The sequence below is a fragment of the Martes martes genome (assembly GCF_963455335.1).
Source record: "Martes martes genome assembly, chromosome: 2".
Lineage (NCBI taxonomy): Eukaryota > Metazoa > Chordata > Mammalia > Carnivora > Mustelidae > Martes > Martes martes.
In genome coordinates this window covers 158872060-158889229 of record NC_137889.1, presented here as the reverse complement: position 1 = coordinate 158889229, position 17170 = coordinate 158872060, and the positions used below count along the sequence as shown (strand labels likewise).

Here is a 17170-nt window from a genome sequence, read left to right as displayed (position 1 = left end):
TTTCTGATAGATCCTCTCAACAGCCTTATGAATATGTAACAGAAGTTGAAAAATTTTGTTCCTGGTTTCCTCTAGTTATCCCTTTCCCCCCACCAGTTCAGTCCATAGGAAAGTAATTGCTTACTTTGTATTATGAGGAGGACATCTCTTAAGATTTACGAGATACAGGAAAAGAGTCTCAAGCTCAGTCTTTAGGAAATGCCCCTGAAAACCTGGGAGATACCACTACACACCTAGGAGGAGGGCTAATGTTAAGAACACTGACAATACTAAATGCTGGCAAAGACCTCAAGCAAGTAGAGAACTCTCAGACATTGCTGGTAAGAACACAAATGGTACAGTAACTTTGGAAAACACTTTCACGGCTTTTATAAAGTTAAACATATGCTCACCGTGTAAAGTAGCCTTCCCACTCCTGGCTATTCACTCAAGGGAAATGAAAATTTATGTGTGTACAAAAACCTATACATGAATGTTCATAGTGATTTTATTCATAATTGCCAAACCCTGGAAACAACTCAAATGTCCATCATCTGGTGTATAAACAAACTGTGGTGCATATATACTCAGCAATAAAAAGGAACAAATTACTGATATAAGCAACAAAATAATGGCTCTCAAATGCATTATACTAAATGAAATAAGCCAGACTCAAAAGGCTGCATGTTGTTTGGTTTCATTTATATGCCATTCTGGAAAAGGCAAAAAATATCAGGACAGAAAAAAAAATCAGTGGTGGACAATCGTGGGTTGAGGGAAGGGACTCATGGGATGGGAAAATGGTCTGTATCTTGACAATGGGAATAGTTTCATAACTGTGTATGTTTGTCCAAATTCATAGAAGTGGACCCCTAAATACTGGGCCTCTGAAATTTTGCTATATGTAAATTATGCCTCAATAAACCTAACAAAGATTTTCAAATGATTAGAATAAAAGTCCGGTTTGATATACTCCCAAAGGTAATCATCGTGGCTTAGATTGTTGTAGCTACAAAGAGAAGACCTCAATAAATGTTCCAAGGAACCTTTTCCATATGACAGATGAAGCCTGATTATAGATGAGCAAAACTATCATGGGTTTATATTGTTTATATGAGAGCTTAGTTGTATTAGATGCCAGTGGGCCTTAGCTCTCCTATAACTGATTGTTTCACTATGAAAAAGGTGTTTGAACTCACAGATTTTTTTGTGAGGTGTTCCCATTATCCTCACTTTTACAGGAAGTAGAAGGATAGAGAAGTAACATGTATGAGGTAAACTGTGAGACTTGGGTTCAAAGCTAGGCAGTTGAGCCTTTGATCCACTGTCTTAACCTCTAAACTCTACTGCTCTTCCCTTACGTGGATAAATAGTCTGGCCTGGTAGCTATATAGTTATCTTATATAGCTATAAATCTGAAGACTTAGGTCTACTAATAGCCAGTGGAGGCAAAAACAATGAATAAATTTAGTGATCCTGGCCAAAAAAGCTCAGTTATATTTTAGAAAGGATAAGCCTATTTGCCTTGTGCAGAATTACTGTTCTTGGGAACGGCCCATCCCTGACTCCAGGTGATCCTAGCGAGACTATCAATCACAAAACCCCTTTCTGCTCTGTTCAGAGCAGTGGCCATGTGATCTGGCTAGCTTGGTTCGCAGGTGGGCATGTGGAGGTAGATTCTGTCCATCAGGTTTGATAGGTCCTTTAGAGAGAGAGGGTTTGCTGCTTTGCAGATAGTAAACTATAAGGAGATAATACTCACCTGCCATATTTCTGGCCATGCCAAGAAAGCCTTCTTGGGACTCGAGAATACGAGAGGGAAATGAGCTAAAAGTCATTTGAGTCTCTGGATCGAGCCATGCTTGCTTATAGACTTGGCTGTGAGTTGAACCAACAAATTCCCTTTTCCGTTTTAAACTAGATTTCTGGGGTGCCTGGGTGGCTCAGTCAGTTAAGCGTCTGCCTTTGGCTCTGGTCGTGATCCCTGGGTCCTGGGATCGAGCCCCACATCGGGCTCCCTGCTTAGCAGAGAGTCTGCTTCTCCCTCTCCCTCCTGCTCCTGCTCTCTCTCTCTCAAATCAATAGAATCTTTAAAAATAATAATAATAATAAACTAGATTTCTAACACTGATATTTTGATTCCCCTTACACCTTTGAGTCCTTTGTAATGTTTCTCAACATACATTTCCTCCTTTCCCCTTCCACTGCCACCACTTGTAGCTCAGACCCTTAGCGTAGTACACCTGGATGCTTACAGTAATTGACCAGTTCTTCTCCCAGTCCCCAATCTTAGTCTACTCTAATTTGCTATGTTATAGCATAGCATAGTGCTAGATTAATATTTTAAAGTTCTTCAAGTTATTCTGCTTTGGGTTACGGTTGCCTGCAAGACAAAGTCCATATTCCTTAGCCTGCCATCATGATCCTTTATAGTCTGTGCTCACATTTCTTTGGCAGTATTGGAACTTGTCATTCTTTTATTCAGGCAGAGAAATGTTTATGCATAGACCCTAAGGTAAATTCACAAATGAGACTTGCATAGTCTCTACTGTCATGGAAATTATAGTCAGGGGAAATCTAGATATTAAATAAACAATTAAAAATCTGTCCGGCATTATGAAAAGGACAAGCAGAAGGTAGGGGAGTGTGTGGCAGCTAACCCAGTTCCAGCAGGGGTGGGGAAGGCCTCCCTGAGGAAGAGACATCTGTTCTACAGAAGTACAGCTCGTCCATTTATTAGACTCCTGTGGTGTCATCATTAACTCGAATGGATGGCTAAAATAACTGTTGAACTCTTAAAGGGTATTTTAGACTGAATCTAGAAAGCAAAGTACTATGCCAGTTATTGGAGAGTTTGTTCTAGATCACTTCATAAAACTGGCCTTCCTTTGGGATAAATTCAGAGTCGGTCACTCTGGAGTGAGGCTCAAGCACCTGCATTTGTAACAGACTTCCCTGGTGAATCTGATGCACATCCTAGTTTGAAACCCATTGTTTGGGGGGCACACAGGTCACTTGTATCTATAGCAGAAACTTGGAGAAGAAACATAACAGTGTCCTAGCATTTGAATACATAGGTTGATAATATTTTATGGAGTTTGAGACGGACTGTATAAATATCCCAAATACCAAAGCTTAACAGTATAACTTGCTAGTTACCTCTTTATTTCTGATCTTTTCCATTAGCCTAGATACAGTCTTATATTATGGCTGCTCTTTACCTTACAGTGATCCCTCTGCAGATTTGGCTAAAAATTCATTTTTGGAATCTATAATAGCTCTGATAAGACTATTACATAAAGTTTTAAGTTAAACATTTAAAGATTATTCATTATAATATAGATAGAAACTTTAAAACTTTTATATGCTCTTTTTATTATATCAAGCAAGTATACTATTTAATATTTCCTATTTCTGTTCTTGAATTGAAACTGTATATGATAACTAATATTATTATATATTTGCTCTAATAAACTAAAACAGGTCTTGAGTGATTTTGTAGTTAAATTTATTTAACTAGCAAATTAAGCTGATTATCTGAGTGCATGCCCCCCAGAATCACCATCAGGTCTCTGAAATGAAACTTGGCTCTTGATTATAGGTAGTATGGGAGACTAGCGTCCACCTTGGAGTTTGCATTCATCCCTCTACTCTTCGTGTCCTTTGCTTGATATTAGTAGATGCTCATCAGATGTTGGTGGAATGAACTAATGGATGGTATTTGGGAACACCTGGGTTTAGTTTAATATAGTCATCTCTTATGTTGCACAGAATAAGTATCTTTCTGGATAATTAGAAAATAAATTAACTTTTTGATCCTGACTTACATTATGAGTTAGATATTGTCATATAAATATTTCTCTATATAGTTATAGTTGGAAATTTGTGAAAAGAAGTGAGTTGAAATGGTGATACCTGTTGTGTGTAACAGGTATTATACTTCTGGAAGTAGGTCTTCCTCACTAGCAGGTACTTCTCTTCCAAGATAATTTCCTTACGTTAGGATTTTGGACTTGTTGATTTTAGGGGTGCCCTGTCATCTTTTTGGAATCTAAGAATTTCCATGATGCCATGGTTCTTTTGACTTTTGACATTGAGGTTTTGACTTTAAAATTTGCAGATACTTTTAGGGAATTCCAAATACCCATCTGTGTGTAAATTTTGCTTAGCATGAAAAAGAAAATCCACCTGCTTTGGGAATGACCTGTAGGAATATGTAGCTTGACTGGTAAATAGATCCAGCAGGTAGCCTGGCTTTGCTTCCCATGGGGACTTTGTTAATCATTGTATAAATATTCTGTGGGCCAGATTTTATATTCTAGTGATATTTATGAATCAGATGGCTCCATCTCAGATATCAAGAGGTAACCTCTCTTTGTAACATCCAGAACTTTGTTCTTTTCCTTTTATCTAGATGGAGTAGAGTTGAATTCACAGGGATAGGACAAGAATAGGATTGTAGCTACAGGGTGTTAGCATATGTCTGTAAGGGTCCTGCCAGCTAATGTTAGTTATTATTTTTTAGTTATTTTTAAAAAGATTTATTTATTTATTTGAGAGAGAGCAAGCGAGCGAGTGCGAGTATGAGGTTGGGGGGCAGAGGAGAGCGAGAAAGAATCCGAGCAGACTCTGGACTGAGCGCAGAGCTCTAGGGAGAGCTCGAACTCCCGACCCTGAGATCATGACCTGAGCCGAAACAAAGAGTTGGATGCTCATCTGACTGCGCCACCCAGACGCCCACTAATGTTAGTTATTTTATCTGGAAACTTGTAGGAGGGAAAAGTAGGTGGGTGGGAAGTCGGCATTTTTATGAATGTTTGCTGTGTGCGAGGAGCTCTGTGAGGTTTATTATATTTATTATTTCATGTGCTACTTAAAGCAAGTTTATGAGGTAGGTATTACCCCCGTTTTACAGATGAAATTGAGTCTCAGAGACATTAAGTACTTATCCAAAGAGCACAAAAAGTGCCAGAACTGCCCCTGAAACCAGGTCTGCGTGATTCTAAAGCCTCTGTGCTTTGTGTCTCATCACCCTCTTCTCCCTGCTTCCGCTCACTCATCCAGCATCGAGGGAGGGCTTTCCCGCTCTGGGCTAGGCATTGGCGCCCTAAAAATGATGATCTCTGTTCTTAGCTACTGGAGGTATGTAAAACCCCAAAGCCTCTAATATATTAATTGGTTTTATTTAAAAATTCTTTGTATAGAATTTACTTAGAGACTACCTGAAGTAATCCTCAAAGTATCGAAGTGCTCCTTTGAGAACTCTGTCATTGTAAGTGAGTAAAAGTTTACTCTTTAACAACTTCATTCAACAGGCAGATCTTTTCTTTGAAAAATGTGAATGTCCTCGATAAACCCTAATTGCATATATGTAGCATAAATATTGTTTTTTTATTGGACTTGTTGCAGAAGTAAGGGCCTCTTTTGTTTAAATGGACTTGCTTTTGAACTGTGAAAATTTAATCGTGATAGTTTATCAGTTCAGCTCTGGAGAAGCTGAGGTAAAGCTATTTTGCTTCAGCCAGAGCTATTTATATACCATCACTGAGAGCTCCTTTTCATATTATCGGTGTTATTGCGTACTAAAAAAAGGAGTGTTAAAAGAAAACTTAGGATTTTTTTTTCCTGTGCCCTTATTCACCACAATGATATTTTTAGAGGTTATTTCATCTAGTATATCTCTTCAGAAAGGGCTTTATCTTTTCACAGTAGAGACAGACAAGAACTCAGCTTGAAGCCATTCCTTCTCAAGTCTTCTTTTTGAAGGGTGAAAGGATCAGAGAGAGTGGAACTGTGTGTGTGAATTGAACCTCTGCCCTTAGCCCCTTGCTGAGCCACACATCTTCACCAGGGGAGAAATGGCCATAAATTTAACTGAAGAGGCCTTTAAGAAAAGGGGTTAAAATTTAAGACACTGTTTCTAGGAGTTTCTCTCAGCAGAAAGAAAGATCAGTCTTAGGAGTTTCTCCTGACTTCTCTTTGCTTCCAGAGAACACCATCATTCTGCTTAGCTTTCCTTTAAAAGAGTGCTTTGCTGAACAGGGCAAGCAGATAATCATTCATTGTTGCAAATACCTGCTGAATTGGACGAGTACAGAACAGGAATGACAGCGGATGGCTGCTCCAGTGGCTAGCATTTGTTAGCTGAGGCTCTGGAAGACAAGCTAACTTCTAGAAGAACATCAGACATACAGCTGCAAACACTGTCCTGTAACAAAGCTAAGTTTGGAAACATGAGTAGATTTTGCCCTGAAAGTGGAGTTGTTGATGTCAACAGAAACATCTCATTTTGGGGCTGGCTGTGGGGTCTTGACAGAACAGCGTGTGGAAGCCACGCTTTAGCCTGAGCTGCACAGCTGGCCGAGAATGCCCAGGTTCTTTCGGCAGGCCGCAGGCCGAACCGTGTGCTGCATTTAGTACTGGTATCCACACCTACGGACCTCGGTGTGCATGGATCCGTACCCATAGGCTCTTGTCCATCTGCCCTTCCATGGTATTGTGAACATGTTAGACCACTTGTTAGGTTTCCCCTCTGATTTATTACCAACCCTATAAGACATCTTATAATAATTTGCGAAGTTCTCTTTTCATCTGCTCTTGTAACATGAAACAGTATGTTTCAGAAAACATGATTACATAGGACATTTTCCCTTAAAATTTTGTGAATTATGCACATTTGGGGGCTATGGAGAGGGATAGGCTAAATGTTGGGCTTCATGACTGCAAATCAATTTACAAAAGGCCATGTGAGAGATAATGCTTAATATAATTCAGCTTCCCGTCCATTAACATCCTGAACTATGGTGTAAAGTTTTGTATTTTTATTCTAGAAATATAGCTGACATTAGCATTCAGGTATGCAGTTCAGTTTATCTCTAGCAAAGAGTCTTTTAAAATTAAGTTAAATATAGCACAAAAGACATAGAAAATCAATAATATTTCATTTCTTTTAAGTAGGATCTTTCTATATACATTTGCTTTGGGTGCTTATAAATTTCTCCCTTTACAGAAGTATTTTATAATAAATGTCAGTTATAGATTTAACTGTGGCAAAAAAAAAAAATAGTGCAGGTTTTGTAGTACCTTTGATATATCAGGAAAAAACTGCTTAGCTAAGTAGTAGTGTAGGAAATAGTGATACAATCTCCTAAATGATATTTTTTAAATGTAGTGATATTAATGGGAGAGCATTTAGGACCTTAAGCTGTCAAATATTATAGGATTCATTAAGGTATTTAAGCTTCTTAACAACCTGAGGGTTTTGAAGGGACGGGGTGGGAGGGTGGGGGAACCAGGTGGTGGGTATTAGGGAGGGCACAGATTGCATGGAGCACTGGGTGTGGTGAAAAAACAATGAATACTGTTACGCTGAAAATAAATAAAAAAATGGAAAAAAAAAAAAAGGTATTTAAGCTTCTTTGCTTATTGGATTACCTATCATTACCCTTTACACAGAGTATTTGTAGGTGGATGTGAACTTGACTCACAAATATTTTCTTTTTTGTCTAATTACTCCCATACTAGTGATAGGTAAGATTTATTTTACCTTAGCATTATGTTTGTAGTCTTAAGATGTTAGCTGCAGTTAAAACTGCATTCTAGTGGCGTTAGGAAGTGATTGTTAGAACCATTTAAAACTGATTTGTTAAAGTATTAGAAATGGAATATTAGGAAAATCTCAATTTTTTAATAGCCATGTGTGCCTCAGTAAGTGTAAAAAGAGCCTCTAGGGGTGTTACTAAGGAAACATTTCCTCTTTTTTTTGGAAATAGCTAACTACAAATTAAGTACATATTAATTACTCATCAGGCTTCTCTTAGTTTATGTGTGACCACAGTGTGATTACGGGGGCAGCCATACTAGGTAGAATAGTATTTCAGATTTGTCCTCATCGCTGAAATAAGTATTTTGATGTTACTGTTCGGGTAGAAAATGTAGGAGTCTATAAAAGGCATTTCCTGTCTGTCAGATTTGTTTCTGCTTATGAGAAGTTGAGTTTGAAACTAAGAGAGATGCAGATTAAGACTTTGGTGTGTAACAGAGTTGATGAAAAATCAGCAGTTTGTATCTAAATTAAAATATGTCACTGCTTTTTTTTCTTTTTTAAACAATACAGAGCATTTAAATTAGTGATCTAATTACTTTATAGTTGTTGAAAATATTAAATGAAACCCAGAAGTTCTACTGTTCATTAACATTGGTATAGTACTAAAAGATGACGAATTACTCCAGTTGCCTGGAAAACTCTTGATTTTATGCATTCCATTTGATTATCTTACTGCTTCACCTTCTGAAGTGAATGTCAGAATAGTAGTTTAGGAGGGAAGGCCTTTCTACATGTCTAAGAAAAGATGCCCTAAACAGCTTTTTACAGTTTGCAAGTGGTGATAACAGTTGCCTCCTTAAATATTTCTCAGCACTTTTTTTTTTATTAAAAAAGAAAGGCTTACTACATCTAATAGTAACATTTCCTCGTAGCTTCATTAGGTATGACAAGTATGGATGTTAACTTTTTCATTTAAAAAAATCAGCTTATTTTAGTGATCTAAGATTTCCCAATTCTGACTTGCTGAGAGAATTGATATTACAAAATAGTCTAAAATTTTAAGAATGACTATTTAGATTTTTTTCAGGTCAGAGTATAAAATATACCATGCTGACAAGGATAAAAATGTTTGTGGTCTTACATAGACTCATTAATAATTAACAAACTTGGTACAACTTTTCCTCTTCTTAATCTTTACTTAACAAAAGATGGATTTAGTAGGATCAGACTATCTAACTTTTTACCTTAGAAAAAATGGAAGCAGTTTTTGTGGCCTTTGAAGTAGAAATATCATTTCCTGCTCTCTCCGCTTGGGTCCAGCTCTGTTGGTCATTGGCTCCTTGGTGTATCTCTAGAGTTTTATGTGTTTTGAATATGACTTGGAAGAGGTGAGTGCAAATGGGCTTCTTCAGGAAAGACTTATTAGGGCAGATTTTTATTTTAACACTTTATAAAGAGCTTACTAGAAGAAAGTATAATTCTCAGACAGTTGACAATTTAATATTTATTTATAATATTTTATTAAACTTTGTTGAACTACTTACATGTGTACATGAAATTTTATACTTCTAAAATATTTTTATTTTCTACTATTAGATATTATTTATTTTCCAGAGTAAGACTAAGAATATAGTTTTTCATTTTTAGTTGCTATATTCTTTTGATTTGAGGGAATTGTTAATTTTGAGTTTGTGCAATTTAAAGGAAATGCATTTTAAAGTACTTTTTCCTGAGTTACTCACATACTAAAAGTCTGGCACATTCTTCTTGGTGTTTGGAAAACAGTGAAGAACACCAAGTCCCTGCTTTCAAGTTTTCCCGTTTGAGCAGGTAGTCACAGGGAGTATTCATTTAAGCAAGTCCGTGAGGTATTTTCAGATTGTGATAAGTATAGTGGAGAACCCAGAATATGTAGTGGTTGGAGGGAGATGGGAGTACATTAATAGGGAAGTCATAAAGGGAGGTCCCATTCAGGGGAAGCAGGCATCGAGGTTCTGACCCTAGAAGGAGCTTGACACGTTCAGCAGTTGGAAAGGAGACTGGCTGCTGTTGGTGCTCTACTAAGTGGGGGAATGACTGTTGCTCAGTTGGCTATGTTGGCTGGCTAGTTCATTTGGGGCCTTCTAGGTAATACTTACAGAGAAGGGAGTCAGTCATTGGGAGGGACATGATCTGATTTATGCTTTTCAAAGACTGCATAGGGCCTGTGCAGGTAGAACAGATTAGAGGGGCCGGGAAGTTGGCAGAGAAATCATTTAGAATCTTTGCTGCGGTCCAGGGAATGGGTTGATGGCTGCTTGGACTCCAGTGGTTGCCCTGGAGGTTCTGAAAAGAGGATGAATTTGTGATAGATACATAATAGCCCCAAAGCAGGAAATATGCTGGTCCTTTGCCTTCTTTACCTAAAACCTGTGGTTTCTGATCATTGTGGCAGCTTTGAATCTCACTATATTGTGTCAAAGGAAGAATTGCTCGTAGGGCACGTAGATGAGTTAATTTACAGCACAGACATCACACCAAACAGATTTTGTCTTATTTAATCTGGCAAGTTGCAGTAAGCATTTATTTGATTTTTTTAAAAATGTACCATTTTGTTGTTGCAGGAAATGTTTTCATATTTGTCCAGCCAACTAGAGAAGCTGTCAGAATGCTACAGTGAAAGACTGTTGTATACACCTCACAATCCCATATCTTTAGGTAATATATTTTTCTTAAGGGAAAAAAAAAATCATTGCTTCTTAACCCTCCCCAGCAGGGAGCTGGTATTTCTAGAAAGAGTATGAATTCTTTGTGGTTACAACAATATTTCTAAATTCATTACAGTATTAATTTGGAAATTGAAAAAGTTTAGCCTTTTGAAATGCTTTAATGTATTTCTGAGATAAAAAGGATACACTGAAAAGAATCCAAATCAATATTAAGTGTTATAATGCATATGCAGAAAAGGATACTTTAACTCCTGCTTCTAACCAAAATAATTTAGTCACTAGTAAGAACTCTAAAAATTTTAAAAAGTTTCTACCAGTTAGCAAAAAACTATAATATTAGAAATTAAATCTGTGTTGTTTTTAATGCTGTGATTGTTTTCCTGAGTGTCTATGTTAGAGAACTCTGTGTTTATGATAATTTCCTTTGTATAAGGACTATATATTTTTGTCACATAGTACAAGGACTATGAAACAGGTTAATATGAATGTTGACTTTTACGCATTTAACTTTCAACTTTACTAATTATCCCTTTTGTGAATGACAGTTCCCCAATTTCATATTTTATGTGTATCTAAGGAAGGTAAGGACTCAATCATTTGTAACTGAAGCCTATTTCAGGAATAGGTTTCCATGGAAAACCATTTGCCACTGATAGATAATAAAACCCACCCTAGTTAGTCCTTGGCTGGTTTCTAATCTATGTAAATGTTGTCGAAGATGATAAGGTATGGTTTAAATCCCAGTTCTGCCATTTACTAACCTCTAACCTCCTTTCCCCTATCTATAAAATAGAGACAATGATCCCTCACATACAAAATTGTTAGAGAACGGTTAAGGGACACCTGGGTGGTTCCGTCGGTTAAGTATCTGACTCTTGATTTAGGCTCAGGTCATGATCTCAGGGTCATGATTGAGCCCCATGTTGGGGTCTGAGCACAGCGCAGAATCTGCTTGTCCCTCTCCCTCTGCTCCTGTCCCTACTGCTTTCCCTCCCTCTTTCTCAAATAAATTTTTAAAAATCTTTTTTAAAAAATGGTTGAGATTATCAAGTATCTAGTATACCATATCAGGAAATGGTAGCAAGCAGTAGTAGTGAGAATATAGTTTACCCACATAACATCAGAAAGATCATTCTTCTTTTCATATGCAGAAGTTGATTTTACTTAGCCTCACATGTGTACTGAAAATTTCCCACGTTCTCATCTTATATGTTCTTAAAACACGGTTGAATTTGAATAAACTGCCTTATTGATCGTGTCAGTGTTCCATTTTCAATTGGTAAGTTCACTCTTTAGAAGGGTGATAGGGAAATTCTATTCTGATTCTTACTGTGTTAATTTGTATTAACATCTTTTTGTCTGATAGGTAAACAGATCCTTACTATTATTTATTTAGTGCATTAAAACGAAATCATGCCACTTGACAATGAATAAAAAGTAATGTCTCCATGCCAGTTACAAAAAAGTATATGATTCCTTTTGTCAGAGGTACCTAGAGTAGTCAGAATCAGAGAGACAGAAAATAGGATGGCGGTTGTGGGGGGTGGGGATGGGCAGGAGGAGAATGAAGAGTTACTGTTGAGTAGGTGCAGTGTTTCAGTCTTGCAAGATGAAAAGAATTATGGGCATGGATGGTGGTGGTGTTTGCACAACAGTGTGAATGTGTTTAATACCACCGAGCTGTATGCCTAAAAATGGTTAAGATGGTAAATTTTATGTTATGTGTATTTTAACACACACACAAAAGTAGGGTCTCCTTCATTAAATGTTTATTTTTTGAGGGATTCTGTGCTGGTGAACCAAGGTGCATTGGGATCCTTTTTTCTTTTTCAGCTATGACACTTAAGACACTAAGTGAATACCAGGACAGATCTGTCACTCAGCTTGGCTCAATGCTTTTTACCAGACAGGTTTCTGGAGCCAGGTAGGTATGTGTGAAAGAGGCCTGGACTTATTTGCGTCTCCAAAAACTTAACTGTAAAGTATTTTTACTAAACAGTTGACCCCAAGTATATGCTGAGCTCCGTGTGAGTGTTTCTCATGGGTGAAGGAACGATGAGGTGGAGAGTGTGTAGGGCTATGGTAGCCCATGTGTGCAAGGCCTGCACTTGAAGCAGTCTCAGAAGGATAGGGACCTTGTCTGTTTTCATGGACATCCAGAAACAAAGTTTCATCCCCCTCCGTACAAATTTTTATTGTTATTTTCCTTTGTTTGATCATCTTCAGTGGTGTCACATTTTGGTGCTAGAGATAAGTCATCTTCATGACTAAATTCAGATGAAAACATTTTTAAGGAAATGCTCATTTCCTAAACCAAAAAGTTAGGCAATTCTTGTCTAAGTACTGCCTTTGAAAAATGTACTTTTTGCTCTTACATGTACATGGCTTAAAAATGCATTTCATTTTTCATTTTATATTTGATGAGGTCAGAGAAAAAGGACTTGAAAAGAAATATCTTGCTCTAAGTACTCTTCTTTACGTGCCTTTATTAAAGAATTTCTCTCTGACTACCAGAGATTAGAGATTTCACATCAAAGGACAACTTTTTAAAAGAAAAAAAATCTTAGATTAATTCAGCTTTTACCTTGATGAACTATATCCATTCATGGCATAGTTTTGACGCTTCTAAAATGGTTTTCTTGGTCTTGCTTTTAGTGTTGCCACTATTTGTCTTTTTGTTTAGGATGATTTAATTGACTTAATTTTTTTTTAAAGTACCGTTAGAAATCTGCTTATATCAAGTATGCCAATGAAATCAAGCTTACAGAATGCATGTGCCATCGCCAAATATCCCTTTATGCTGACCACCACTCCCTGTAAGCAGTCACAGAATTCTTTCTGGATCCTTGCTTTAAAACCCTCCATTGCACAGCACGGATCAGATAGGTGGAATTTCGGTTTGTTGATTGTTGGAGGTGATACACAGCAATTCGTCAACGTGGTTTGACTTAGAAATTTCAGTATTCCATTTGAAGTATAGATATGTGAAGTCAGATTCCATATTTAGTACAAAAACAGAAATAATTTTCTTTTTTTCTCTTTGAAGAAGGTGCAAAGGTATTTGTGATTCCTAGAAGTAATAGCTCTTAATGGAAGATAAGTCAGTGGTCATCTCCAGGCAGCACTCTTCTATGGAGAATAGCCGTGTATTGTATAATTTTATTTTCAGGCTGCCACCGTCTATTTTCATAGGCCCTGATTTCTGGCTGTTTTTAACTTCTTTATCAGTAGATCTAAGGCTTAGTAACACTGATATCTGTTGTTTATGGGTAATATTCTGTTAACACCACCAGACATATTAAATTGCTAAATCTTCTCCCTTTCAGGGTTGTGCCTCTTGGGTCTGTGCAAGCCGTGAGTGGCCACACCTTCCGAGGCTTTATGGCACATACAAATAATTATCCTTGCGCTTACCTCAACGCTGCAGCAGCCGTTGGAATGAAGACACAGGATGTGGACTTGTTCGTGAAGAGACTTGACAAGTGTTTAAAGACAGTAAGAAAAGAACAAAATAAAGAGAGTAATGCACCTGCAGTTGACAATTACAACAAAACTGAAGATGTAGATATTGAAGAAATGGCTTTAAAACTAGATAATGTGCTTCTTGACACGTCCCAGAATTCTTCATGACATGTGAAAGGTTTCATTTTGATTATTTGAAAGAAGTGATGAGGCTCCAGTACAAACAAGCAGTTTAAAGATAAGGCTTGAGGTTTCGGAACTGAGAATGTCTTGGAGGACATGGAGGATATGGAGGATATTTGGTCAAGGTACAGACTGGGGTCTGAGCTAGCCATCTGATGACTTGTTATGTTTTTTTTATTCTTAGACTGCCTCAATTATTATGTTCCTTAACAGATAAAATACAATTAGGATTTTTCTAATTGTTAGAATATTTGTCAATTAAAGCATTATGATTCAGATCATTCTTACTAACGTGACAAGTAAAATAACTTCTAATTCTTTTCGAAATGTGTAAATTGTTTCCTCCTGACCATTCTCTACCATTCACAAATGACTTCTGTTTCTGGTCACAGAGAATTGAGAATGATCCAGTACTGCTATTTACAAGATGTTGGTGTCTGTAAGTCACAGTCTGCCTGTGAAATGGTCATTCCCCAGGGAAGCAGAGTCCAGCATAAGCTTTAGCTTTCACTTAGTGGTTCTCAGCTGGGGATGATTTGCTTATATCTAAGCAACACCTGGGGACATTTTTAGTGCTCACAACCAGTGGCGTGCTCTTGACATCTAGAGCTGGAGGCCAGGGGTCCTGCTGCTCAACATCCCACAGTGGATGAGCCGGCTTTCTGGAACACAGCCCCAAATCTCAGTAATGCTGAGAAGGAGCAGTACCACTCTAACCCGACTCCTCAAGCAAAGTTTCCCGCAGCAACTTTCATTATTCAGTAGTGCTTCAAAGAAGAAAGCAGTAAATGTTACCAAATTATACAGCGATAGATTCTTAAGTGATAAGCTGGGCTGCCTGTTCTAAACCTGAGATTATATGGCATTTGTGCGTTTTTCCATTTGGGCCAGTGAAAGCTTTCTCCCACTGTTTCTGCTCTAAGCAGGCTTTGCATACTGGTTAGTTCAGGTGTTGTGCACAGCCATTATCAAGAGTGGTTAACCTGGGTATTTGGGGATCTGTTTTTGCTAGGGAGGTGAAAATGATGTGGTAGGATGAACAGGTGTATTTGCCTCCTCCCCTCTCCCACACACTCACTTTTTTATTCTGATATTCCAGACTTACTGGCTATAACAATTTTTGTTTTACGTTTGAAGAAATAGACTAATGCCGCCAAGCCTGAGGAATGAGTGAAAGTTTTGAATACACCAAAATGCCAAAGCCATATTTCTCAAGACCTGCTCGCTGGAGCGATGTTCCTACGAGATGCTCACAGGGAGAAAGTATTCTGTGGGCAGATCATTTTGGGCCTTCGTAAACCTGCCTATCAGCTCATTAAAGGCTCTGAGAATTCCTTGGAAACCAACTTAAACGTGTCCTTATCCAAATGTGGAACCCTTTTCTCAAATAAAAACCTACTGAGATCCCGCTGAACATGCTTTCAAAAACACTGTAGTTGAGAATGTGGCCTTGGTTTCTGGGTTCTGTTTTTCTCTGTCAATTGGTGGTATAAGCTATCTCACATGAGCTCAGACAGATACCACTCCCGTCAGTGCATAAGTTAAAATACTCTAACCCTAGCTTGACCTCCTTGGATGTCATTAAGTACTTAATTTTCGATATTGTAAAGGTTACTTTTAAATTAATTATTGTATTTGGGGTTCTAATATTTTAGATATCTTTTTTTTAATAGCTATAGCAACACACTCCGGAGGGGTAATACCTGGGTGAAAAGGTGGTGTGAGGTTTTTTATGCGGATTTGGGACCGAGTTGTAGAACCAATAAAGCGAAAGGGTCCCAGCCAGACCCCTCTGGAGTCTGCAAGAGGGAATGGAGCCGTGTTGCAGATGCTAAGTGCTGCTGGCACAGCTTCCTGGATGTGGGAGCCAGAGCGGGTTTCTAGAACAAGTGATCTATACCGTGTGAGCGTCATTTAGCTTGAGAAGGCCGGAGCCGAGAGACCAGCAAATGTTTTCTCATCTGCAGTGTATCAGCAGTTCTTGGGCTTCAGCTGCTGAATAGATAATAATTCTAATTGAAGATAAATTACATGAACCCACATGTGAATGATAGATGTGTTGTAACATTTCATTCCTGGTGCATAAAATCAGCTGCAGTTTTTATTATTAGTTCTTTCTTTTCAGAGGTTTTGGAGTAACAGCTCTGTTCCTGCTGGTTTAAATTTGACCTTGAGGTCCTGGAATTCACAAGAGTTTTTGAAGGGGTGCTGTAAGTTCTGCTGATTCGGGCTTGCCTTTGCTCCCACCCCAGTGTTGTTTTTGTTCACTCTCGCCCATTTCCACATGTAAGTGTAAAAAAAGTATGTATGTACAATTAAATTCACTTTAAGTTGCTAGTACTGATCGGTAAACCTCGTGATTGGCCTTCATTACCCTTGAACTGCGGTGGAGGGGCAATGGCTGATCCATTTTCCACTCATGACCAAGACGACCTGTCCTTACGATCCAGCTGCCCTTAAAAAGGCTCTCAGGTAGAGTTTTGGAGTTTGGTTTTTAAAGTCATTGGACTGTGGTAGTCTTCCCAGAAAAGAAAATTGAATAACACAAAATATTCTTTAGGTCACTACACAATGTGTTACTTCTACAGACAGCAGGGAAAGGTATTTTAAAATCCAGCTCTCAATTTGGCTCTCATGTCCTCTGTTGATGAATTCTCACTCTATCAGGGAATGATACGTGATACCAGCCTCAGGAGTTCAGTGTTCAACCGTAAATCTTTCTAGTTAGCTTTTTGCATTAGTTGAGTGAAGTTATAGACTGTGAATTATTGAATACCGTCTGTTCAGCCAATAGGCCCTAGATATACAGAATGGTAAATTTAAATATAAATTAAGTTTTTTCTGATTTTCTCCCCAGCACATAACTTTCCTGTGGTTCTGTTTCTGTAAGTTCCCCATCATGACTGTCATCGAGCCTAAGTTATAGGCTGTTTTCATTTGTAGACAATATGTCTATGAGAGGCTTTAGTAAAAGTTAAATGAACTAAAGACTTTTTTTTTTAACCAGTGATATTACCTTAATCTTGAATTAGTAGCTCATCATGAGAGTAAAATTCTGTGTTCTTTCAAAGAGGAGAATAGCTAACAGTTGAAAGTAATTGAAGCAAACTGGTGAGTCTCATTCATGTAACGCTCAGAGAAAGGTTTTTGCATACATACACATCGGGTGCACACAAGACTTGCGGTTTCTCCTCTCATTTTCTAAGATGTCCTAATTTCTCCCAAGCCCTTAAGTGATTTTGTTGTATTTTGCATTCATGAGGTTGACTTTATTTGGGAATAAAAATATAAT

General features: G+C 37.9%; 1 protein-coding gene across 2 annotated transcripts in view; it reads left to right on the top strand.

The window, feature by feature from the left end:
• Positions 1-16215, top strand: part of SEPSECS (Sep (O-phosphoserine) tRNA:Sec (selenocysteine) tRNA synthase) — a 34435-nt gene extending 18220 nt beyond the window's left edge. For both annotated transcript variants that reach the window (XM_080796635.1, XM_080796636.1), the window contains 3 exons: positions 10129-10222; positions 12067-12157; positions 13560-16215. In XM_080796635.1, coding sequence (XP_080652761.1) covers positions 10129-10222; positions 12067-12157; positions 13560-13863 — 489 coding nt within the window. In that variant the 3' untranslated portion in view covers positions 13864-16215. The remainder of the gene's footprint in view (positions 1-10128; positions 10223-12066; positions 12158-13559) is intronic.
• Positions 16216-17170: the final 955 nt, after the last annotated feature.